The sequence below is a fragment of the Brassica oleracea genome, chromosome C1 (assembly GCF_000695525.1).
Source record: "Brassica oleracea var. oleracea cultivar TO1000 chromosome C1, BOL, whole genome shotgun sequence".
NCBI classification, from domain to species: Eukaryota; Viridiplantae; Streptophyta; class Magnoliopsida; order Brassicales; family Brassicaceae; genus Brassica; species Brassica oleracea.
Window position 1 is genome coordinate 1,517,605 of NC_027748.1, and position 27,207 is coordinate 1,544,811.

The 27,207-nt window shown below is 35.2% G+C and overlaps 4 protein-coding genes across 5 annotated transcripts in view; 2 read left to right on the forward strand and 2 right to left on the reverse strand.

The window, feature by feature from the left end:
• Nucleotides 1–6,647: 6,647 nt before the first annotated feature.
• Nucleotides 6,648–8,895, forward strand: LOC106298148 (protein SHI RELATED SEQUENCE 2-like). Its single transcript, XM_013734230.1, has 2 exons — nt 6,648–7,698; nt 8,202–8,895. The coding sequence occupies exons 1-2, from the start codon at nt 7,167–7,169 to the stop codon at nt 8,591–8,593; spliced, it is 924 nt and encodes a 307-aa protein (XP_013589684.1). The 5' UTR covers nt 6,648–7,166; the 3' UTR covers nt 8,594–8,895.
• A 1,760-nt stretch (nt 8,896–10,655) lies between these two features.
• Nucleotides 10,656–13,587, reverse strand: LOC106323744 (aldehyde dehydrogenase family 3 member F1). Of its 2 annotated transcripts, XM_013761828.1 has the most exons (9): nt 13,201–13,508; nt 12,722–12,818; nt 12,434–12,640; nt 12,222–12,346; nt 12,044–12,148; nt 11,794–11,966; nt 11,623–11,713; nt 11,147–11,296; nt 10,656–11,056 (listed from the first exon to the last, which is right to left on the reverse strand). In XM_013761828.1, exons 1-9 carry the CDS (start codon nt 13,459–13,461, stop codon nt 10,820–10,822), a joined length of 1,446 nt encoding a protein of 481 aa, XP_013617282.1. In that variant the 5' UTR covers nt 13,462–13,508; the 3' UTR covers nt 10,656–10,819. The 2 variants fall into 2 exon arrangements, with proteins under 2 accessions (XP_013617282.1, XP_013617278.1); XM_013761824.1 differs by lacking the exon at nt 12,044–12,148 and having other exon boundaries at nt 10,707–11,056; nt 13,201–13,587.
• Nucleotides 13,588–25,378: 11,791 nt separating this feature from the next.
• LOC106306995 (GATA transcription factor 7) lies at nt 25,379–26,647 on the forward strand. The gene is made up of 2 exons (XM_013743822.1): nt 25,379–25,874; nt 26,010–26,647. The coding sequence occupies exons 1-2, from the start codon at nt 25,662–25,664 to the stop codon at nt 26,514–26,516; spliced, it is 720 nt and encodes a 239-aa protein (XP_013599276.1). The 5' UTR covers nt 25,379–25,661; the 3' UTR covers nt 26,517–26,647.
• Nucleotides 26,648–26,980: 333 nt separating this feature from the next.
• LOC106328793 (glycine-rich cell wall structural protein) overlaps nt 26,981–27,207 on the reverse strand; it is a 671-nt gene continuing 444 nt past the window's right edge. Inside the window, exon 2 of the mRNA XM_013767311.1 lies at nt 26,981–27,201. Within this exon, the coding sequence (XP_013622765.1) occupies nt 26,981–27,201 (221 nt within the window). The remainder of the gene's footprint in view (nt 27,202–27,207) is intronic.

Sequence of the window (27,207 nt, forward strand, 5' to 3'; positions counted from 1 at the left end):
CCTCCATGAAGACCACGTTGCAACTAATAATGCATCTCTGTTCATCCAGTAGCCAAATTCTGAAACCCTTGACCCCTTCTGGATATCCAGTGAAGACTCCTTTCTTTGCTCGTGGGTTTAGCTTCCCACCATCTGAATGAATGTACGCAATGCATCCAAACCTTCTAAGACCGGACAAATCTGGAACCTCAGTAGTCCACCTATGTTCTGGGATCTCAAAATCAATAACTGATGACGGAGTTCTGTTCAACAAGTATACTGCTGTTGATACTGCTTCAGCCTAAAACTTAGGTTCCAACCCACTCTCACTCAGCATGCTGCGGACCTTGTTCAAAATTGAGCGGTTCAACCTCTCTGCTACCCCATTTTGTTGGGGTGTATACGTGCAAGTGCGATGCCTAACAATACCCTCATCTCTGCAAAACTGATCGAACCTCAGATTGCAAAACTCTAGTCCATTATCCGTACGCAGCTTCTTCACTTTCCTCTCTACTTGAACTTCCACCATTTTCTTCCACTCAACAAACCGTTGAAACGCTTCATCCTTCGTCTTGAGAAAATAAACCCAAACCTTTCTTGACCAATCATCAGTAAATAAGACGAAGTACTGACACCTCCCAAGACTCATCAGAACATTAGGTGATCCCTATAGGTTTGAATGTATGTAGTCAAGTCTCTCCTTAGTCAGATGTTGAGCAGGACCAAAACTGACCTTGTGAGTTTTCCCAATAACACAATCCTCACAAAATTTCATCTCTGAAACGTGTTCACTTGGTATGCACCCCTGTTTGACTAACATCTCTAGTCCTTTATTTCCCACATGACCAAGCCGACTGTGCCACATCTGAGTTTGATCCTTGTCTGATCCTCCAGACACCACAGCTGACGACTCACTCGACCTGTTTACTGCCTTTAGTGCAGAGCCTCTCAGAAAATACAATGTATCAGATCCTTTCTTGTATCCTCTCATTATCAGCGTGCAACCCAAAACGATCTTCATAATCTCATTGAAGCGTTGAACTCACAACCTTTATTCTCTAGAGTTCCTAGAGAAATCAAATTTCTCCCAATACCAGGCATGTATCTAACTTCGTGGAGGAGAAAAGTTGTGCCGTCTGGATTTTGAAACCTGATTGAACCTATCAATTTGACCTCGGTGACAGAGTTGTTTGCCATTCTCACCTTTCCTTCTGTGACCTCTTGTAACTCCACAAATAACTCCTTCCGAAGAGTCATATGAAACGAGCAGCCAGTGTCTAATATCCACTCTTCTGAATCATCAGCCCTCTGAGTCACGTTCACCTCTGCTGCTATCAACCCCACTAAGTCTTTAGCATCATCCTTTACCATCGAAGATTCACCTCTATCTGACTGATGTCGATGCTTGTTCCACTCGAGCCACTTGTAGCATTGCTTGTAGTGACCTTCTTTTCCACAAATCCAGCAGACTTTCTTTCGATCTGTTGACTTTGATCTAGACATGAAGTCCTTCTTCTTCCCATGACCATTATGAGAACCTCTGTTTTCAGACCTTCCTCTAGCAAAGTGCCTCTCTGAACTGCTCCGAGACCTATGACGTCTGTCAGCTCTTTCTCCTCGGACCTGGCTGAGCTCGCAACTTCATCTACCTTGATAACATCACGCCCATACTTGAGTGTTTCCTTCAACTGATCGTATCTTGATGGAAGAGAGTTCAAGAGCAAAATGGCTTGCACCTCCTCCGGGACTTCAATACTCAAATTGCTCAAGTCACCAATAATCTTCAAGAACTCATCTATGTTATCATCCATTGTTCGATTCTCCTGCATCTTGAAACTGTAAAGTCTCAGCTGCGCATGAACACGGTTTGGCAGGGATTAGGCATGTACAACTTCTCCAGTAACGCCCACGCCTCTGCTGCGGTCGTGCACCGTTCGATCTTCCTCAAGACATGATCTCCCACATTCAGGAAGATAATGTTCATCGCCCTCTCGCATCTCTCAGATCTTGCGATCTCTGCCTCGACGATCTTCTTTTTCTTTTCTGGATCTTTCTCATCATTATATGTTTCATCTTCGAGCTTCGTCTTCTCGATCAGAACATCTTTCAAACTGGAGACGCTAAGGAAAGCGTACATCTGTCTCTTCCATAGCGAGAAATCACCATCGCCATCGAACTTTTCTATATCGGACTTAGTCCCTGCCATCGCCGATCAATCTTGAAAGATTCACCTCCTTCGCCGATTCGCTAAGCTCGCGAACCTGGCTCTGATACCACTTCTGTTAGGATTCGAGCTTGATTTCAACTTAACGACTTCGATCAATGACACAAGCAAGAAACGATAAAGAAGAGAAAGAGAACGTAAACATAATTTGGTCACTCGGAGTTCACCGCACTCCTCCAATAAGGAATCGCCGCTATACTCGTCGGGGCTGGACAGTACCAGCAACTGCACTATAGAGATCTTAGCTCAAACTGAGCTTTCGAGATACAACAATGGCGATCTACTTCTTCTGCCTTTCTCTCTCTATCTTATCTCTATCTCTCTCTCTATACTGTTATATCACAATCAGCTTACAACATCAAAAGAATAATACGAGTATATAAACAATTCGTTATTTTAGTGCAGCTCCATGCGGGACTCACGTGCTCGTATGGTTTAGCTCAACCACAACTTCAATTGAACCGGAGCATACTTCAATTGAACCGGAGCCTTAACCTGATTAGGAACACCTCACTTCAACGTTAAAACTTAAAACATTTTAGTTGCGTTAACAATAAACATTTGCAACTTAGTGACCAAAACCTCAACTAAAGACGACAATGTCAACTTTTATTTGTCTTACATCGATTCGCTCATCCAAGCGTCTTGCATCGATTCGCTCATCCAAGCGACACTATGGGTTATTTACTCATAAAATATAATACAAAATAAACTAGTAATAAATACAAATTATAGGAAGAGAAAATATGATAAGAGAGTCAACGCAGATGATAAGGCAAACACTGGGCTCGAGAGACTTCTCGACAGGTTTAAGGGACAGAGAGCGAACCTCTTCTTCTTCTCGGGCCTCTCCCACTTATCATTCCTTTCTCTTACTTTTTTCTTTTATTTTCTTCATTAATTTCGAAAACTTAATAGTTAAATTTTACCATTATAAAGTAGCATTTTATTTCCAGATCATTCGGACTAGACTAACCTGGATCGGTCCGATCCTAATATAGCCATTTTTAATTTTAGGTTTTTAGGGTTTAATTTGGTCCGATCATCTGGTCAAGCGGACGAGTCCAATATTATTTATTACCCAAAATGGCAAATAACAAAATAAACATTATTGATATTGTTCTGGTTCTATCAGGATGTGACAACATTGGTTTTATAGAGGCCAAAATGACTGTGGGTCAAATTTTCTGGATCTCAAAAGTGCAGATCAATTCAACAAGTTTTGGGTCAACCGCAACATCTTGAACTGTAGAATCCTAGTTGATGTATTGACATTTCAAACAAAGATTATTTAGTTCAGATCACAAAAATCATACTCCATTGTATAAATATACCTCAAACTTATTAACCTAGAATTTGTAGTGTATGCATATATCCATCGGATAGCATCGTGTATGAATTCAACTATATATATAGCCATATTTACTCAAACTATAGCCCTTTTAAAGCAAATTGTATACAAGTTTAGATTTTTTACATATTCTGTGGTGAGTTGTGAAGTCTAGTAGCTCGGGCATCAAACATGTGATGACTTGATATGACGCTGACCGATCCTCCCTAGAGCCTGCAAGGAGACGCGATCCACTGACCAAAAAGTTTTGATTAAGGCTGTTTTTTTTTAACGTGAAAAATCATTTTATTACTCAAGTTAGAAGTGGTCTGGATAACCATACCGAAATATAACAACCAAAAATAGTTTTGATCAAGGCTGTTAATTAGGGATATCCAAATCCATATATATATTGTCCTATGTAAGTCGAACTAGTGGTTTTCATTAGCGACTTCGCTACTAAATAACGAAATTAGTCGGCCATTTTACATATAGTTTTCTAATAGAAACGTTAATTAACATTTTATACCTACTCATATTATAAGTCATCTAGCAAGTTTAGTGATACACAAAAATTAAGAGATTCTTTCTTTCTTTTTTTTTAACAACGATTCTTTCTTTCATATCACTGTTTTTGGAATAAAATTTTTTTAGTGATCTACCATCTCATTTTGCATATTTTTCATGATATGTCATTTTGTAATATTCAAATTTCCAATCATGACTTCAAATTTTTAAAAACTTCATATAATGACAAAAATAAGTTACAATTTGACCTTTTATAATTCATCTAGCAAGTTTACTGATTTTTTTGTCAGTTACCTAATGCTGAATTAAAGTAAGTAGTTTGCATAATTGTGTAGTATAAGCATGCAATTTCATATAATCATAGAAATCTTACCATAGTACGATATAGTATCAATCTCATTCCTATTTTCACACATTATTTTGCGTCGTACGTCTTTTATATAGAAATTTATATATAATTCCAGGAGAAAGAATGGAATACAAAAAAGTACACGTAGGTGGCGCAGTGTTCCCTTGTATAGCCGCAGAGAGTCCAAAGAGTAACATGCATTTTTTTCATCTTTCCTCGCATCTTTACTGGTAATTTTTTCTTTAGCCTATTCAAATTACTCAAGAACGAATATTAATATGTTCACTTGTTACAATCAATAAAAAGAGAACCTCTTTTCACTGCTCCGAATCTCTCTGTTTCCGTAAACTATTATATTGTAAATGATTTTTTATAATATTGATTATTGGTCTATTCTTCACCAAATCATTAATTTTTAGTCTCTGAAATAATTATAAATAATATTAATTTACTACATTCGTAATAATATTTTCATTAGTTTTTGATGCGTTGCCTTAAATAACAAAAAATTTCCAACCCTTCTATATGATATATCATTAGTCTATGCTTCAGTTAGAGATCCCTAATTACAAAAGACTTACATAGAGTACCATGAACTTGACAACCCTAAAAGATTAACATGATTATAAAATAATGTTTTCTTAATTCTACAAATAATAAGTAATATTAAAGAGGAATGATAGTATTTAAATAGATAACAAAAAAATGTATAATGTTTTGTAGTGTTATAAAAACCGCTAGGCTGCTCAAATACAAATAGCAGAACATCGATGAGTTTGAATTTGTTTTTATAGATTATATCTATCTACCATGATTTGGCGTTTCTTAAGCCAAAATAGAAAAGAGTTTTCCTGATTTGATCACAAGATTACTAGATTAGTTACGTTTAGTATAGACATCCATATGTATATATATTATCAGGAAATATAAATGTAGTATCGGATTATAACATCGTTTTGTTTGATATCCAAAAGACCTAATGTTGCTTTGTTTTCTTTTTGTTAAAGAAGCTTATAAATTACTTAACTCTAGTCCTCTAGACTATATTTTCGAAGTGATTTATACACAAGTCGTCACTACAATCATTCTCGCTGAAAAAAAAATGACATGACACTTAAAATAGATGATATGGTTTTAGAAAATAATGACATGACATCATATTAATTGTGAGATGTAAAATTTCCTTATAAAAATTTAAATTTTTTTGCAGAAATTTTAAATAAGGTAATAAAAATAACTCATATATCATCATTAATGTCAATTTTCCATATAAATATTTATTTATGGTAAACTATTAAATATATTAATAATTCATATATCACAATTAAAATAATAATATATATGTATATATGTATCTCACATTAATAAAAATAAACTAAATAAAGTAACACTAATCCAAAAAAAAATTGATAGTTAAATATTTAAACATTATTTAAATTTATCTGTTCATCTTCATCAGATATATATATATTTTAAATAAATAATCATTAAACACAATAATATAATTAAAACAATTTTTATAAAATCTAATTTTATCTTTATTGAAATTTAAATAAAATCAAATTTAAATAGTTATACCAAATCAAAAAAATAAGATTACAAAAATTTATGATTTTTTATAACTATTGAAGTTAAAATATAAATTAATAATGTTGAAATATAAATCAAAATTTTTTTTTGAAATAAAAAATGTTATGTTAAAAATTATTATTTTTGCGCATGGCGCAGGAAAACTCCTAGTAAGTGTATAAATAAGTAACAGTTTAATACTTTAATTTCCTTAACAAAAAGTTAAATCGTTTAAATTATGACAGAAAATCATAATTAAAGCTAAGTTAGAGTCAGCGAGAACCCTAACTAAGGCATCTAGGTGAGAAATTAATATTTTTTGAGATTGGACAAAACGAAAACGTATAAGTTAAGCGTTAAAGATTTATAATCTCGTGAGATTTCAAATTAACCATAAATAATACGATCAATTAATACGTACGGACACATGTGCTATTAAGTATGACTACGTAAGATTATGTGTTAATTACATTGTTCCATTTTAAGATGCCATTCGCCACGTGGCGAACTCTGGTCCATGGGATGAGAAGAAGAAAGCTTGAAACGGTGGATCGTCCCCCGTGGGTTTGAAACTCTGAGTTAGGGGAGAGTGGGAGAGAGAGAGAGAGAGTCTTTGTTTAATGATATTTACTTTCATAAGGGCATATTTTGTTTTTTTTTTTGGCGAAATATGTTAAGAACTTTTTTTAGGTGAACTTTTTTGTTCACTCATAACTAGAAGCGTTTTCTTAGACAAAGCCGAAGTGAGAAGAGGAAAGAAAAGCTTTTCACTTTGGTTTCATAGAATCTTCAAAAGCCCAAATCAGAGTGTTAGAGAGAGAGAGGGACTTAAATTCTGGGGATGAGCAGAGCAGAAGAAAGAGAAAGCTCAAACCCCCACGGCGGCGTTGCAGAATAATAAAGATTTTATAAACAGACAGCTTAAATTCTTCTTTCTTTCTTTCTTCTCTTTTGTTTCTTCTTCTTACTTTCTCTCACTTCAACTACCTCACTACACACTTTTTGTTTTGTTCCGAGAGAGAAATAGATCTTGGAAAGCATTGGAATTTGGATAGGAAGAGCAAGCAATACCCACGAGTGATAATTAGAAGAAGACAAGAGCCTTAAGGATTTCATGGTAATTAGGGTTTTTGTTGTATGCATACTATTGGGTCAAGATTAGGGTTTAAAGTGTTAGGTATTAGAAAATGGCTGGGATGTTTTCATTAGGAGGAAACAACAACAACAACAACGGATACGAAGAAGAAGAAACTCAACAACAACAAAATACGAATTGGGCTTGGTATAGATCAAATACAAACACCAATAGTATTAACCCAAGCTCGAGCCTATGGCAGATTCCACCAGAGCAGCAGCTTCTCATGCATCATCATCAGTCACAACCACAACACCAAAGCCTGGATCTTTATCCAGGTCATCAGATCGACGTCTGTGATGTAGCCACATCATCAAGATCCATCACCATAAGCTGTCGGGATTGTGGGAACCAAGCCAAGAAAGATTGCACTCACATGCGTTGTAGGACTTGCTGTAAGAGCCGTGGCTTCGATTGTTCCACTCACGTGAGGAGCACGTGGATCCCCGTTGCCAGACGCCGTGAGAGACAGCAGCAGGTTCATATGTCCACATCTGGAGGCAGCGGTTCCAGTGTCCCTAAACGTCATAGGGATGCTACTCTTCCGGGAACATCCTCCTTTCGCTCGCCATCCGACTCAGCAGGTTATTAGTCTGATCAGATTTGTTTTATTAATTTTTTGATTAAAACCATAATCTCAACCGTGTTTTGTTCGAATAATTTTAGATAGTTGTACTTCTTTTTTTTGAATAAATGTTAAATTTATTCGAGAAAAAAAAATTTTTAGAATGACTGTAACATAAGTTAGTGTTGAGTAAAACTATATTTTGTAATATAGTTTTACTCTACACTTAACTATTTGTGTTTGTTTTTCCATTTACTACTTAGTCTTATTTTTTACATTTTTAGAAATACAACATTCTAATTTTTTATGATTTTCCTATCAAAAAACATTTTTAAACTGTCAATTCCGTTTATGTCTGCAATTTTCAAAAAAAAAATTGATAAAAAAAACATTAGACTAGCTGTGAAAGGAGTCATATATAATTTAACCTGAACTACACTGTCACAAGAATGTATTGTTTATGTGCGTTGTTTTTTTTTTTTTGTGTGTTGCTGTTAAAACTTGATGTGTGTATGTTTTTAGGGTTAGAAATGGGGGAGGCAATTTTTCCGCCCGAAGTGAGCTCGGATGCGCTTTTCCAGTGTGTAAAAATGAGCGGCGTAGACGACGAAGAAGATGATGGTCAATACGCTTATCAAACGACCGTGAACATCGGAGGTCATCTCTTCAAAGGGATTCTATATGACCAAGGCCCTGAAAGCAGCTACGTGAGTGGTGGTAGTGGCGGAAGCGATCATCAAAGCTCATCTGCAGGTGGTGGAAATCCAATTAATACTCCGGCAATAGCTGGTGGTGGAGGAGGATCGTCGACGATGTTTGTAGATCCTAATTCGAGTGGTTACTATTCCAGTAACATGGCGACTATGTTCGTGCCACCAGGTACGCAATTCTATCAAAACCCACCAAGATCTTAAATAAATCAAGAACTCGAGTTTTTCTAAAAAAAATATTGATTCTATATATATAATGTGTTGTTTTGTGATTTTTTTATCAATCATATACTACATGGACGATATTGCAAATCGGTTCACATCTGCATGTTTGTTTATTTGTGTGTAATGTATGTGTTTAATTTTATATTTCAATTGTACGGTAATGGATATTTTTTTATAAATGTTGAGTATTCGTGGTTTATGCAAACATGTAATTTTTTGGTTCTCGATACGTTTTTTCTTCCATGTTTATGCCTATGTTGCCGGTTGCTTCTCCCATTGGATAAACACGAGAGATTCTTTATGTTATAATATTGGATAAATTTAATATTTTCATAAGGTAGACTGAAGTCTATCTAAATTTAAAGGTAAACTAACTAAAGTAAATTAAATAGTGATAACGACAGGAAAGCAAATGAGGGCAAATATTTTTCAAAATATAAGTTACGATTATCGTACTGGCCGCCGGTCCTATATATCGTCAATTCGTCTTTCAGTGTTCTTGTTCGCAATAAATTGGTGTTTGAAAATTTATAAAAAGGGAACAACTCGTGGATTTATATAAATTCTTCTTGCATCACGTGCCTATGGTTAGAGCACTGCTGAATAAAACAAGGCAATTAGATTTGTAGTTTATCATTATGTATTATTCTTATTCATAAGTTTTAATGAAAGCTCCTACTTATAAGTTAAACTAGTGTTACTTACTTTAGATAATGCAAGAGACTAAATAATATATCCGATTACAAAACAAAGACATGAACATTTTTTTTTTCTTTGAGACGTTCTGACGCCAATGATTTTATCATAACAAAAATATTATAGTTACTGTACCAAAAAATTACTTCTCTTATCTTATATTATTTTCGTCTAAGAAACATCCGCCATAAGATGTGCATACATATCACGAAATCATCAGTTAAAAAATTCACGAAATCCCGTTCAGTGATAGAAGAATAGAAGCTATTAGTTAGGTGTCAAAAAAGAAGAAGCTATTAGTTAAATTTTTTTCAGTATAAAGACTTATTCATCGATTTTGTAAGCGTTTCTTGTTAATCTTATTACGCACACACATACTCACCCGAAGTTAGGAAACCATATCAATATATAAATAGCCAATTTAATCCTATTTTTCTGAAAATAGACATGTATATATGTAACACTAAAGAAAGGGAAACAAAGAAACGATTAGATCACCTCAAGTTCACGTAGTTTAGGAGCGTACCTTGTCTGACAAGTCACCCATGCTCCTTGATTGTGAACTCTCCAAGAGTGAAGGACACAACGAAAAGAGATATGGTTTCTGGTTGGATTTGAGTTCAAGAAGATACATATAAGACATGACCAGAGAGAGAAAGAGAGAGAGTGAGAGAGACAGACAGAAGTAAAGATAAAATTAATAATAATGAGGAATGTTGCAGAGGTTGGATATGAAGAGGGGCAAGTAAGGGGAACGTATATACCAATCAACCAAGAAAAAGAAGAAGCTAGCTAGGGTTTTGGTAGAGCTCTTTACTTAGGGTGGGGATGAAAGAAACTGGCTCAGTGATGCAGTAACCTATAATTGTGGTGTGTGCCCATACTTTTCTCAGCTTTTTCTTTGGACAACACTCGTATACCTTTACTCACATATACACGACTCTATGTAGGTATATTAATGTGTATGTGTATATATACAGGTATACGGTTGAGTGGTTCATTTATTAATAGTTTAATACCAATATTTCTAGATGAATATTGAGTATTGAAGTATCACATTATTCATACATTTTCTAGTAAAATGGTTCATCCTTTTTTTTGTCAACTAGTAAAATGGTTCATCCAAGTATATTATTTCACTCATTAACCAAAAAGTATAATTCCACTACTATCTAATTCGCCACTGCCTATATTTTTTGAATAGCGGTTATCTTGCAATCAGAATTTCGTAATACTAATATATTTTTTCGTTAAATTTACTTTTAACCGGGTTTACTAAGAATATATCACGGTAGAAATATATTAGATGTGAAAAAACTACTATATATAATATCTCAAGCTTGAATAACAGTTCAATCAAACTTATTAGGTGTAGATATGAAAATCAATGCTTGAATGACAGTTGAATCAAACTTATTAGGTGAAGACATGAAAATCAAACATAAAGTGATATAAATCAATTTCATATATATATATGTGTATATTGTGTTTATGCGTGTGTCTCTGACTTTATTTTTTAAGACCAAGCATAAAGAGGACAAGCTTGAAGTAAGCTTCACGAAATGCGAGTCTAAGAAAGGTGAGCTTGAAACTGTTCCATGGAGGGTATCGAGCTTCAAGATCCATTGCTAAGCTTCCTTCCATTATTGCCTTCTCGTGACTGAAACATTCGAATGAGTATTTCCCGTGATACCTTCCTATTCCACTCTCTCCCACTCCTCCAAAGGGCAACGCATCACACATATACTGCAATTACAATAACACTTGAAGATGTAAAAAAATTCTAAAATTGTCTTAAACCAGAGTCAAAAATCAAGCTCTACATATTATATATACCTGGATCATGACGTCGTTGAAAGTAACACTTCCGGAAGATGTTTCAGACAAGATTCTAGTTTTAAGGTTCTCGTCCTTGGTGAATGCATAGATGGCAAGTGGCTTTGGTTTTGACTTGATGAACCCTATGCTTTCTTGGATGTCACGTAACTTCATTACATCAGAGGAGATAATCAGCAATTGTTTCAGTTTGGTCAGTAATCTGTACGATTGAATACGTTATATTTGCTTATATCACTAACACATTTCTATATTTTCTCTAAATTAGATGAATTTAAAGTTCAAAAAGAGAGGAATTATATTATAAAGATGAATTTATTCCATTGTATAGCTTTTATAATAGTTTTTTAAGAGAAAATATAAAGAAATATTATTTTTATCTCTAAATATATATGTTTCTAAAAATATTAAAAACTCTATTATGTATGTAGAACATAATATAGAGAAAAATATAGAGTTAGATTAAAGATGCTCACTGTGATAATAGGGAGAATTGGGCCAAATATTTCTTCATTCATTATCTCAGAATCAAGAGGAGGATCCAACAAGATGGTTGGCTCAATATACCTGTCAAACAAATTTAGGTTAAAGGATTTATAGAACTAATTTCGTGTGATGCAAGCAACATGATTAAACCGAAAGCATACAGCTTCTCTTCATCCATGGAGCCACCATAAACGATTGAAGCTTGAACACCAGGATCATTAAGAAGACGAGCCAATCTCTGAAAGTGTTTCTTGGTGACAATCCTAGAGAGACATCCAGATTCTTTAGGGTTTTCCCCAAAGAAAGACCTTATCATCGGCTTCAACATTTCAATCTATAGGAAAAAAATCACCAAACTCTTAGAGATAATACAGAAACAGCATTTGCGTTTGCGCTTATGTGTAGACTTACTAGAGTAGACGCATAGCTCTTTTCGACAAGAACGTAATCTACAGAGATACAAGCTTGTCCACTGCAAGAACCCCACTTCCCTCCAGAGATTCTCTTCGCAACCGACTACACATGCTCATCACCAATATATAAAATTCAGACACTTTCAAGATCAGGTAAAACAGACCAATACACATACCTTCATGTCCTTGGAGACAGAGTGGTGATCAACTATGGTGGGACATTTTCCACCAAGCTCCAATGTCACTGGAGTCAAATGCTCTGCAGCTGCAGCCATTATGATTTTTCCAATCTTTGGACTCCCTACAAACGAACAATAAAAAATTACGTAAACTCCACGAAAAGCAAGTAGTCATCGAGTCTTGAGGGGTGAATTAAGTTATATCATACCAGTGAAGAAGATCTTGTCCCATTGATGCTTCAAGAGGATAGTGGCGACATCAGGTCCTCCTTCAATAACTTTGATGGCTTTGTTGTCGAGATAAGACGGGATTGTCTTGGCAAGGAAGGCAGATGCGTTAGGGCTTAATTCAGATGCCTTAAGCAACACGGTATTTCCTGCTGATATTGCCCCAATCATTGGGTCCAAAGACAAAGCTGACCACAAACAATAGCTACGTTACAAATTTATCTCTATTAAAAAAAAACATGGAAGTGGTTCAAGATCTGAAATCTTACATATAGGAAAATTCCAGCTAGACAGAACAAGAACCGTCCCATACGGTTCTGAGATCACTTTCCCAGTTGATGGGTAGAACAACAGAGGAAGGTCGCTCTGTGTTTTGGCATCAAGAAAACAATTATCAAAAAAAAAAAGTTTAATATTCCCTAATTTTTAAAAAATGTATGTTGATGTTTTCAGACATTAAAAAAAACATATTATTTTTTTATTATATATTTATTATTTTCTGTTCTTAACTATTTTCCCCAGTTTCAAAGTATAATAAATACAATTATTATTTTCAAAAATTACTATAATTTACCTAATATAAATGTATTAAAAATATATTTTTGAAACAATTTTTTTTAAAACATGATCAGCTAGAAACTGATGGAGTATTTCTTGCAAATTTTCAAGATAGTTGAGTTTCCTAATCCGGAAACCATATTATATCATACTGCAGTTGTTAAATATGTGCATATTGTAAGGTTCTTACCTTTTTGGGAACGACCCACTTATCAAGACAGTTTAAAGCGGTAGTAGCAGATCTCATGACAAAGCCAAGTTCATCTCTGAAAGCTTCAGTACTGTGTTTACCCAAATCTTGAAACAGAACATCACACATCTTGTCTTCGTTGTCTTTAACCATCTCTATTATAGCTTCGAGCTGTGTCTTCCTCCACTTCACACTCCTCGTCCTCCCGCTCGCAAACGTCTCTCTCATCTCTCTCAAGCTCTGATCCACAATCTCCTCCATGGCTTCTCTCGCTAACTCTCTAATCTTTTCTGAAGCAGAGTTTGGTTGTTAAAAAACTCGCTGCTTATTTTCTTTTATTGCCTCTTTCGGAGCTAGAGTGTTTCAACCACTTATAGGTGGTCGTTAAAAGTGGAAATAGTAAGGTAAACATTAAATTAGGTTCTGATGTCTTAAGGTTAATAAATCGTTATCATGAACGTGAAAGTCAATATCTTTGAATTAGATCTTTATACAAGTTGATCAGACTTATTGAGTTTTCACATGTAACATGTTAGATATTTTCTACAAAGACTATAGTATGGATCGGTGACATTAATTGGTGTCTATATTGTCTCACCTAATAAATTCCGAACGTCAGGTTACTGGTTAGTGGCACCGGTCATTAAATGCTTCACTGCTCGTGATATCAAATTCATAGCTATGAAGTTGTATTAGTTTACTTTTGTGTTGAATAAAGTAGTAGCATGGATGATACGATTAACATAAATATAGTTGGGAAACTTCAATAATTTTGGAAACGCCAACAGTACTACTTTCATTAGGTTGTCTAGTGAATAATATTTTGGATCAATAGATCTGTGATTATTCTAGTGCGGTGATGGCCAGGGCCGGATCCGAGAATATAGAGGCTTTAAACATTTCTTAAGAACATTTATAAAAAAAATAATTTGTGATGATTTGGGAGTCTTTAGCCATATAAAAATTGTATAAATTTTTTGGAGACCTAAGACTAATGTTTCAATGGGCTTGGCCCAGATCCGGCCCTGGTGACGGCTGGGGTAAAAATAGTCATAAAAACTAATCCGATGGTCTAAAAACAAACTTATGACTAGTGACCATTCGGGAAACAAGAGGAACGAATAAAAAATAATATACAGGAATAAAATAGCAAGAATGAAAAGGAATGATTATTCCTTCTCAAATTTAACAAGGAATAATTTTGTTATTTAATTCTCTGCAAAAAAAAAGAATAAGAGGGAATAAGAGAGAATAATTCTTTGTGAATGATAATTTTTTTTAAACATTAGAATATACATTATTTCTAGTCGTTCCTTGGTCGCCATAGATATCCATAGTGTAATGTTTATTTCCGGAGAAAATGATATATACATATAAATTATAGTTCTAATTATGTTTGCTTAAGCCCATTGGGCTAATTAGTCATGTAAACGTTACTTTTCCAGGTAAGTGAACCACCGTATTATACGCATTTTATTGTGTTAACAAAAATCTAGAGGGAAAAAAAAATATGATAGAGCAATATAAAAAACTATGTGATAATCCGCGCCATGCGCGAAACGAGGAGATTATTAAAATATTATAACTTTTAATATGTAGACATAATAAAAGTTAAAGGCATAGTAAAAAAAATATATGTAAGAAAATACGGATATAGCGAGGAATTTTAGTATGTAAATATAAATTTATATGCGATGACCATTAAAATTAATTTGTATATTTAATGTATTATAAGATCCGTGTTGTTCACGCCAAAAATATATCAGAAATATTTCCCTAACGATTAAGGTAAGTTTTTTGATTCTTTGAATTTTGTTTCCTTTTATATGTTAACAATATTATTGTGTTTACTTAATATTTTGACCAATTAAGCGTAGGTTATAATTTGGAAACTCGAGTTTGCATCGAGTATATTGAAATTCAATTGTGTTTCCTTTTTATTTTGACCAAATAACCAAACTCTAGTATATTGCATGGAATTAAATCTATAAAAATAAGAAGGACTTACATAAATTTATTATTTATTTAATATAAAACAAAACATAAGAAATAGAATTATTATTTTCATAATATAAATTATGAATATACAATAAAATTAAACGTAGGCAACATGATAATAAAATGCTAGATGAAATAAGTTATAAGGAAACAAAAAAAAAACTGATAAAACTTTCTCCTGGTTTTCTTTAAATAAAAAGTCAGAGATGAAATTCATAGCTCTCAAATTTTATATGCTTGTTTTGTAGCAAGTTGATTGTGATACGGTGTGTCAAAGTTATGTATGATATATATAGTTATAATTGGTAGGATTAAGTGCATAAGGATTACATCAAGAAATTTGTTCCGCGAGATTATAAGCATTCAAAAAAATTAAAAATATTATTTGTATATTTATTGACTTACCATAATATTTTTGAAAAATTATTAGTTACTTTCCTATATAAACCGCACCGGACTGAGTCATTACGATTGTGTAAATACGTTATCCATATTTAGTCTAGTTTTTCAATTACTTGTTGATACAACAAACGATTACTCTTGCGGAGAATAATCAGTCTCCATAAATATATTAATACTTATTGACGTAATTGACGAAATTAAAATACATGATCAACTCTGAAAATAATTATTCAACAAATCGTTGGTCTGAATTGGTGTTAGACACTTACAAATTGTTCCAATTTCCATATATATATACTGGCCTTACTGGCCTGAGTCAAAATTTTTCTATAATGCTTCTTTGACTCTTAATTTGTGAATATATAACAGGAAATAATGCCATATATAGTTAAATACATTCATTAATTTTAAATATTCTTCAAGACTTATGATTATGATTCATTGATTAATTTTCATACAAATACTGTCCGCTTAAATAGATTTTTATATTTACGATTTTTATATTTACCGGAATATATGACATTTTTTAAAAAATAGATAGATCTTTGCATTGTAGATAACCAGACCGGAAATAAGCTTATAGTCCACGTTATATATATTTAGCAAAATCCACGTTATATATATAGCTTATAGTCCACGTTATATATAACCGGACCGAAAATTTATGATTATGATTATGATTCTAACATAATAATAAACTACTTCAATATATGGTCACATTTCATGTGTGATTAAGTAAAATGACCAATTAAGGTCTGCATAGGCTCCAGGAGTGTCAATGAATGTCACAATGGGGAAACCGTGATGGTCTGCGTAATACATCATCCGTAGTGCCTTCCTGTAACTGTTTTTTGGCATTACAGAAGATTTGATCAGATTTTTAGTCTATATTTTAAAAATTGGAAAGTTTTACAATTAAGAAAGAAACAAATATAAAGGAATCTTGACTCTAAGATTTGACCAAATAACCAAACGATTTGATAGATGTCGAATTTATTTTGTTACCTTTTACAAAAGAGTTAATATTCTGCCTGTCATAAATTTCAGTTTTTTTCCAAATCGGATTGTAATCATCATATAGTATAATGTATATGACCAATGACATTTGGTTGTAATTATTCTAGTTCACAAAGAGTTTTTTTTTTTAAGTTAGTGAGAGTGCATGAGGTGAAGATACATAGGAAATGACACTCATGTAATAAACACATGAGGCCAAGGTTTATTTCTACGAATATTCCTCCTTTAATAAGTAAGGGATAAGGGGTGTTCCAAGAATCGAACTCGGAACCTCTGGCAACCGAAGCGAAAATCATACCACTAGACCAAACTCCCATTTGATTGAAATTTAGTAGATTTATTTTATAATCAATATAATGTTAGATAAAAAAGAAAAGCCTATGCTACTAGTGATATACTTCCCGTTCTCGAAAATAAGATTTTTTAAAGTGTTCTTATTAAGAATTCAATAAATATTTATAATTTAAATTTTCTTTTACTTTATTATATACTTTTCAATAACTTTTCACCAATGAAATTTGATCGATTCAAATATTTTCATTTAATATTTTTTAAAAGTATAAAAAAATACCTTAAATATATAGAAAATATATTTTTGTGAAACAGATAAAAATTCTAAAACATCTTACTTTCGGAAACGTATGGAGTATTTATTATATCTTTTCTGTAATCTACTTATGCCTATGTTGCTAGAAATCTATCATCTTTATATCGTTATTTTTAATGTATAGTTGCTTTTATGATTCGTGTGAACATGATATTATTTTGAAATTCGAGTAAAAAATTAGATGTTTCTTTTAAAATAAAAGATTAGGTGTTTGCACGTTTGAGTAGTTTACTAGTTTTGGAGCTCATCCTTTTTTTAATTTTTATCTGAAGTATACAATACTTTTATGTGTTGGACTGTTGGTGTAGTTCACAGTTAGTCTACTGTATACGAGTCAAATTGTTACAATTCAAGGAATTTCATTAGTGTCTACGCCAATATATCTATTCGGCTTACCATGTTCTCAGCCCCGGCTCTTATCCATGGCAACATGGACATTTACCATGGTTCTATGGATCCAAAAAAATTTTGTGTTGTTTTAAAAGTCCACTAGATTTTGATCCGCCTTTTTGTTTTAATTTTTTTTTGAGAAATTTAATTTTGGTATTTATGTTTTTTTGTAAAGCCCTTAGAAAAAAAAGTATTTATGTTTTTTTGTAATCATAATTTAATTTAATATAATTTTTGATAACTATATTAAATATGTCAAATTACATAACTATACATTTATGTCATATATATTTTAGAAATTATTTTTTTATTTTATTCCAAAAGTTTGCAACATATTATATTTTCTTATTAGATATCTAACATAGTTAATCAAGAATATTCGTATAAAAAGAACCGACTCGAAAACAATCCGAAAATTAAAGTCTCATAATCTATTAGATTTAGCCTATATACTCAAACCAATATCAAACCCAACCCGTACCGAAAACAGAACCAATTTTTTTGAAAAAATAATTTTTAATATATTCTGTTACAAAAAAAAAATATATGTATATTTGATATTTCGATTCCAAAGTGGATGAACCATTGTGGTCTAGTGGTAAAAGAGACGGCTGTTATCAAAGATTATATGGGTTCGCAGCAAGATCTGATTTTTTGGATTTTTTTTTTCTCACTAATTGCAAATGTGTAAATACTTTATCTTCTCTATTTATCAAGGCTTCTATCTTTCTGCAATTTTTTTCCACCGCCGCAAACGTAATCGATCTAAATTTTTGATGTTTCTTTTTCATTTATGCATCAAAATTGAAGATTTGTTATTCATCATCCAGTTTTAAACATCTTAACACACAAAAACTTGAATGATTTTAATAAACTTGATTTCACTGCCCATCACTCAATGTTTTTGAACGATATATATATGTAAATAGGTTAATCAATAATCCAACCATTGCAGTTGAACAGGAGCACAATTTCTTGCCAATATGAAACTTAGACTCATAGTTTACAAATAATTGCATGAAAAATTTCTGAGAACAAGACTGTTTTTTTTTTTTGCTGAATTTCTGCAACTCGGTTAAATCATGAAAAATTGAGTGTTAATAATAATGATCGAACTGACTTTTGCAGGAAGAAGCATAACTGGTTTCGTTATAGAACTTTATATAAAGAGAACGTAGTTAGTTTTTAAGCAGTTATAGAATATTTGTAAGTTAAAGTAAATACAGTTATCAGTAGATGTAATATTGATATTAAAAATAATTGTTGGACTAAACTAATATCAACCGGACATGTTCCAAATTTAATAGCATTGATTCCAATCTGTTAAATTATCAAAAAGATAATTAAGTAAACCTAATTTATTTATTACAAGACAAAACAATAAAAAATCTATACATTCACTATTAGTTTTGAGATATTTTTTTCTATTTGTTTCAGGTAGTGTTTTGAAAACCAGACCAGACGTTGATTCGGCATTGTAACTAGATCAATAGTCAGACCGGTCCAACTGGTTCAACTGGGTTTTAAATTTTAATTAAATTTTATATTAAGTAAATATTATACGTATAACATAAAGTTATTTTTATAAAATTTTATATAATTATTAGAATCTAAAAATGATATGAAAACAAAATATTTTTTTAAAAAATAATATAAAATAATGAAAATAATTTATTTAGATAGATACTTAGAAAACAATATGATTTTTTATGAAATATTTTTAAAATTTGCAGTTAAAAAAATAATTGAATTTGAAAAAATAGGATTTTAATATCAATCTTGATCACTGGTTTTACCGATTTTTACCGGTTTTTGACCGGATTTGCCAATTTAACTCAAATCTGGTTTTAGTATAGACTGGAACTGAATAGATGGCCGAATCACGGTCCGACCAACTGGTATGGTCCAGTTTTCAAAACACTAGTTTCAGGTTTTAGAGTTCAAGTTAAAAAAAATGCAGTGAAGAAAAATATAGAAAATATTTATAAAAATGTCAATATTTTGTGTTTTGCCTAGGGCTATTATATTGGTTAAGACGGCCATGGATGTTCCGGCGAGAGATTATACTACAATTTTTTTTTGTCAACAGATTATACTACAATTTATCATGTGTTATGGTGAGGAGTTGGGCGACACATTCAATTCTTTATTTGAAGACAATAAAAAACAAAAATGTTTTTTTTTTCGGTCCCATTTTCGGATTCTCCATACTGGGCCTTCCACCGACGGTCGAGTGGCCCCTAATGCATGACTTTAAATTCCATATTCTCAAATCATTCTTCTCGACGAATTATTATCAGTTTCTATTTTTTTTCTCCAATGCCATCAAATTTTTTTATCTAAGAAAATATATTCCATTTACCTAATGGCTAATTCTAACGAACTAATTACTGTAAGTTCATTTCAACCATATTCGTGGATAATTGATCGGCGATTGTTTTGGCCCAATAACAACAACACTTCCAGGTAAAATAAAACCATGAAAGTTTAGGTTGAGATGAACCTCCACTCATTAGTTCGTTAAAGCATGATTAATGGAGATTCTTAGGATGTAATTCTTACCGAAATATGAGAATCAATCTATTAACTTTTTACTAAAAAGACGGATTCTTATATTTCGGTAAGAACTCTACCCTAAGAATCTCTATTGATCATGCTTTTAGATTACCACACCCTTTTAAAAAATTCCATTATTTATGTTTTCTTTTTTTCTTGTATTTTAGTTTGTCTTCTTGATGTTACATTCTGATCATATTCATGAGATAGAAACAAGATCACATTAATAGCCACAACACTTCAATGCTTTCAGCTCAAGGTGTTGGGCCACAGAAGGAGAAACAACCAACTACTGCTCCAACGGTAAAGAAGATCAGCTGTGGTCGTACGACCTTGCCAGCTCATGGGATTCTCACCTCGAACAGATTTGATGCCTTCAACCAATGTGCTGGCATTTGCTAAAGCAACGAATAAAACAAAGCATTTGCTAAAGCAACGAATAAGTCAAGACATAGTAGGTATATAAAAGAATGATAATGACGTTGTAATGTTTCCAAGGGGAATAATAATGAAGAGTTGAAAGTTTTATCTGGTGTTTTCAAAGTTTTCTCCTTCTGTCTTTATGGTATCAGAGCCATGGGAGATAAAAACGATCCTTTTTCTTCTCCATCTTTGAGTATTTCTCAGTGTGTTACACTTAAGCTGGGATCTACAAACTACCTCTTGTGGAAAACCCAGTTTGAGTCCTTCCTGTCTAGCCAATCTCTTCTCGGTTATGTCAACGGTGCCTCTCCTCGTCCAGATCCGACGGTCCGTACCACAGATGGCGATGCGGTTACAGAGGTGGCGAATCCAGAGTTTGTTCAGTGGGTTCGCAAAGATCAGCTCGTTATGGCATGGCTTTTTGGTTCTCTTACCGAAGAAGCTCTCAGATCAGTTTATGGGTTGCATTCAGCTCAAGAAGTTTGGTTCAATCTCGGGAAGAAGTACAACCGAGTCTCTGCAACAAGGAAACTAGATCTACAGAGAAAGCTACAAGGTATGTCTAAGAACCAAAAGACCATGACTGAATATTTGGGTGATGTGAAGAGTGTTTGTGACCAGCTTGATTCTATTGGGTATCCTGTTACTGAACAAGAAATGATTTACGGTGCTCTTAGTGGTCTTGGAAAGGAGTATGAGTCCATTTGTACGGTGATTGAACACTCGATGGACTCACTAACTGAGATGTCTTTTGATGATGCAATGTTCAAGCTTGTTAACTTTGACGACAAGTTACATGTTTTTAATCAACCTCCTGAGGTCAACCCTCATCTTGCCTTCACCGCTGGAAGAGGTTACTCCAACAGAGGCAGAGAAGGGTACACTAATCGTGGTGGTTACAGAGGAAGAAGCTCCAACTCCTACTCCACACGTGGCAGAGGGTTTCATCAGCAGTTCTCTGGCTCCGGATCCAACGTTAAGCCTACCTGTCAAATATGTGGTCGCTATGGTCACTCTGCGATCAGATGCTTTAATAGGTTTGATCAGGACGACAATACATCAGAGCAGCATCAGCTCCACAACGCATTAACTGCCGTGAAACTGTCTGATCAGCCTCGCTACTCAGGTCAAGAATGGTATCCAGATTCAGCTGCCTCAGCTCACATCACCAACAGTGCGTCTCGTCTGCAGCCTTCTGAGCCATATGTTGGTAATGATCAAGTTATAGTTGGAAACGGTGACTTTCTACCTATAACTCATGTCGGTTCTATTGCCTTACAAACTCCTCAAGGTATTTTACCACTTAATGATGTACTAGTCTGTCCTGACATTACAAAGTCTCTTTTATCCGTTTCAAAGTTAACATCAGACTTCCCATGTGAGATTACATTTGATTCTGGATCTGTTTCTGTTAAGGACAAGGAGACAAAACAGGTAATAGCTCAAGGACAAAGACATAAAGACTTGTACATGTTGAAGGATGGACAGTTTGAAGCCTTCTACTCCACTAGGCAACAAGCTACAAGCGGTGATCTTTGGCATCAAAGGTTAGGCCACCCACACACAGACATCCTTCAACTTCTGGTCAAGAACAAGTCGATAGTTATAAATAAGACAAGCTCCTCCCTGTTATGTGATGCTTGTCAGTTAGGAAAAAGCTGCAGACTTCCTTTTTTATCTTCTGAAACAGTGTCAACTAAACCTCTTGAAAGAGTTCATTGTGATCTTTGGGGTCCTAGTCCTGTTGTTTCTACTCAAGGATTTAAATACTATGTGATTTTTGTTGACAACTTCTCAAGATTCACTTGGTTCTATCCTCTTAAGTTGAAATCAGATTTTTTTTCTGTTTTCACTCAATTTCAAAGCTTGGTAGAAACACAGTTTCAGACAAAAATAATTCAGTTTCAGTGTGATGGTGGTGGAGAATTTGTGGGTCAAGTCTTTCTCAGTCATCTAGCTGCGTGTGGGATCAAACAACTTGTCTCTTGCCCTCACACACCTCAACAAAATGGTCTCGCAGAACGGAAGCATAGACATATCACAGAGTTGGGGTTTACGATGATGTATGGTAGTAGAGTTCCACAACAGTTGTGGGTTGAAGCGTTCTTCACTGCGAACTTCCTTGGCAATCTTCTTCCCTCATCTTCCCTGCCAGATAATGTCAGTCCTTATCATAAGCTCTTTGGGAAACAGCCGGTGTATACTGCACTTCGTGTCTTTGGGTGTAAATGCTTTCCCTATCTCCGTCCCTATATGAAGAACAAGATGGACCCAAAGTCTCTGGTATGTGTCTTTCTTGGTTATAATGACAAGTATAAAGGCTACATATGCTTTCACCCACCCACAGGCAGAGTGTATATCAGCAGACATGTCCTATTTAATGAAACTGAGTTTCCCTATTGCGATATATACTCACAGTTTCTTTCAGCTCCAACCTCACCTCTACTATCAGCTTGGAAAAGGTCTGCTGTTGCTTCAGAGGAAACAACTGAACAGGAAGAGCTCAGCCTCAGAGAAGAAGAGTACCCTCCTCTTCAACGTGTCAACACAACTGGTGTTCCTCCCCAAGTTCACACTCCTCTTTCACCAGTTCAGGTTGATCACCATGTCGCGTCCTCTTCTAGTTCCTCTGATACTGATGAAAGTGATGCAGAAGCACCTGAAGCTGTTGAACCTGTAGTCTTGGCTCCTCACAGTATGACTACAAGAGCCAAGTCTGGCATTCACAAGCCGAATCCTAAGTATGCCTTGTTCACAGACAAGTCAGAACATGCTGAACCTCACTCTCTCAAAGCTGCTCTCAAACACCCTGGTTGAAACAATGCAATGCGAGTTGAGATAGACAACATGGTCATCACTGAGACATTTGAGCTTGTTCCACCAAAAGTTGGTCAGAAGCCTTTGAATAGTGGTTGGGTTCATAAGGTCAAACTCAATGCTGATGGTACCTTACTAAAGTTGAAGTCAAGATTGGTTGCAAGAGGAAATGAGCAAGAAGAAGGCATTGATTTATATTGAAACATTTAGCCCTGTCGTTCGCACCGCTACAATCCGAACTATTCTTCATGTTGCAGTGACCAAGAAGTGGGATATCAAACAGCTTGATGTCCAAAATGCCTTTCTTCATGGTGATTTAAAAGAAACAGTTTATTTGACTCAACCTCCCGGTTTTGAAGATCCAGCAAGACCAGATCATGTTTGGAAACTCAAAAAAGCTATTTATGGTCTACGACAAGCTCCACGAGCGTGGTTTGACAAGTTCAGTGATTTTGTTATAGAGTTTGGGTTTCAATGTAGCTTCCCTGATCCCTCTCTCTTCATCTATCATCACGGCTCAGACGTCATCTATTTGCTCCTGTATGTTGACGACATGCTCCTAACTGTTAACAACCCTGCCTTGATTGAGAAGCTTCTTGAAAGCCTCAATACTGTCTTCCGTATGAAAGATATGGGCCCTGTTCACTACTTCCTTGGTGTTCAAGTGCATCACCAGGCTGAGGGTTTGTTCCTCAACCAGTCTAAATATGCTCAAGATCTGCTCGTCGCTGCAGGTATGCGTGATTGTACCCCTATGCCAACGCCTTTGCCTATCAAACTCAACGATCTTCATGGACAAGATGAAATATTCTCTGATCCAAGTTACTTTCGGAGCTTGGCTGGGAAGCTCCAGTACCTGAAACTAACACGTCCTGACCTGCAGTTTTCTGTAAACTACATATGTCAGAAAATGCATATGCCGAGTGTGTCTGATTTCACTCTTCTCAAGCGGATTTTGAGGTATGTCAAAGGCACTTATGAGATGGGAATAAGCATCTCTGCTACAGCTAACTCTACTATGATCTGTTATAGTGACAGCGACTGGGCTGGATGCCCTGAGACTCGTCGCTCTACTGGTGGTTTTTGTAGCTTTCTCGGATCAAACATCATATCTTGGTCTGCCAAGAGACATGAGACTGTCTCTAAATCTTCAACAGAGGCCGAGTACCGGACCATGTCCTTGGCAGCCTCTGAAGTTGCTTGGTTGCAGAATCTTGTGAATGTGATGGGACTTCAACAGACGGTAACACCATTGATGCTCTGTGACAATCTCTCTGCGGTTTGCCTCACAGCTAACCCAAGGTTTCACAAGCGGACTAAGCATTTTGAAGTTAACTTTCACTACGTCAGAGAAAGAGTGGCTCTCAAGAAACTGGAAGTTCGACATATCCCTGCAACGCTCCAGCTTGCGGACATATTCACGAAGTACCTTCCTCAAGACGCGTTCTTCAAGCTACGCAGCAAACTTGGTGTGTCTTCACCTCTCACACTAAGTTTGAGGGGGAGTAATAGCCACAACACTTCAATGCTTTCAGCTCAAGGTGTTGGGCCACAGAAGGAGAAACAACCAACTACTGCTCCAACGGTAAAGAAGATCAGCTGTGGTCGTACGACCTTGCCAGCTCATGGGATTCTCACCTCGAACAGATTTGATGCCTTCAACCAATGTGCTGGCATTTGCTAAAGCAACGAATAAGTCAAGACATAGTAGGTATATAAAAGAATGATAATGACGTTGTAATGTTTCTAAGGAAATAATAATGAAGAGTTGAAAGTTTTATCTGGTGTTTTCAAAGTTTTCTCCTTCTGTCTTTACACATTCTGCAAGCCTACCAAATAAATCCTCTGAAAAGTTTTTTCCTCTTGTAATAACTTATCACACAAAACTCTATAAATCTGCCATTAAATTTCGATTAACCATTTTTAAAAGTCTGTAGATCAATTCTTTTCGTACGTTGGGATGGGGAAAATGAGGTGGCAATGCATTGGTTTGTTGATTAATGACGAGACATTGCCAAACAAGTCACCCAAATCCACAAAACCTAACCCACTCTTTGCTTACAGGCCCCAATCAGTTATGTCCTGACTCCACCATCTCTATCTCATGAATTTTAAATTTTTGAAAAAAAAAAACAAATGAAAATATTGGAACTCGAACAAACATTTCTTGAAATATGGAACTGCTCCTCCTATCTTTAAAATAACTGCGGTCACAGGTTTGGGCAATTCTAACCAAAAAAAAAACAGCAACATGGAGTATGTAGAAGCATTCCTCAGTGATTTCTCCGTCGATGACCTTCTTGACTTGTCTAACACGGACGCTTTCGTACGAGAGAAGTCGTCTTCTTCACCAAGAGAAGAAGAACGTGAGAAAGCTAACAGCTCTTCCGACCAAATCACCCTTCTTTCACCTCTCGATGATATCTTATCTCTTCCCGGCTCTGGCCCTAAGCTCAACGCTCCAGTGAGTCCACTTGCGCACTATGTTTCCCTTTCCCCTGTTTTTCCTCTGTTTTTGCTCTGTTTTACTCTGTTTTTGCTCTGTTTTTACTCTGTTTTTGCTCTGTTTTAAAATTATCTTCTTCTTTTTTATGTAAAGGTTGGTGATTTGGAAGACCTAGAGTGGCTATCAAATTTCGTGGATGATTCTTTTTCAGATTATCATGACTTTCCAGTGAATCCAGTTGCGTCGGTGGAGGTTCAAAGGCAGTACGTTCCGGTTAAACCCCGAAGCAAACGACGTCGTACTAATGGCCATCTATGGTCTCTGGAGTCACCGTACTCCTCCTTGTACACCGCTGTCTCCACCGAGAAGAAGAAGAGAGGGAGACCGAAGGCAGAGACGTCGTCCGGGGACGGTGTCCAGCAGCAGACGAGGCGGTGCTGCAGCCATTGTGGGGTCCAGAAAACGCCTCAATGGAGGATGGGTCCGTTAGGTGCGAAGACGCTGTGTAATGCGTGTGGGGTCCGGTTTAAGTCGGGTCGGCTTTTACCCGAGTATAGACCCGCTTGTAGCCCGACGTTTTCGACTGAGATTCACTCTAACTCACACAGGAAAGTGTTGGAGCTGCGACTGACGAAAACGGCGGATCAGGGTCAGGGTTGACCCGTTGTAACTGAGGTTTTTAATTTAGTCTCATGTCAACGAATCATATGCATGATGTAATGTTATTAGATAGACTACACCAGTAAGTTATGATAATATAATCAGAGAGATCGTAGGTTGTTCCATATTCATGCGTTTGAGTTATCAAATACTTGACCGGGTTATGCGCTAGTGAAAGAATTGGGAACTCTTTAAAAAAATTATGATAAATCAAACAAAGAAAGACAGAATAAGTAAGAACAAACAATGGGAAACAACATTATTATTTAGTTTTTTCAATCGAAGCACATAACATACAAACAAATGTAACAACGGAGCTAATTGTTGTGTTGTTCTTAAGCCGTTGAAAAGTACAAAACAAATAAAAAAGGGGTTACAAAACAGTGGAATTATTGTGTATGTAGAAGTGATGAAAAAGCATGGCTAAAAGGCATACCATAGCTCTTAGGGTATGTCTGATTTAACTACGACTTCCCTTTGTTTTTTTTAGCACAACCGGGATACCAACAACGACCGCCGTTTCCGCCGTGTCCATCACCTCCCCATCCCCATCCAAAGCCCCATCCTCCGCCCTTCCCATCACTTCCGCCTACTCCTACCCAACCTCCTCCACGACCTCCGCCACCTCTACCTCCTCCTCCCCCACCTCCGCCACGAAATCCTCCACCACCACCTCCACCACCACCTCCAC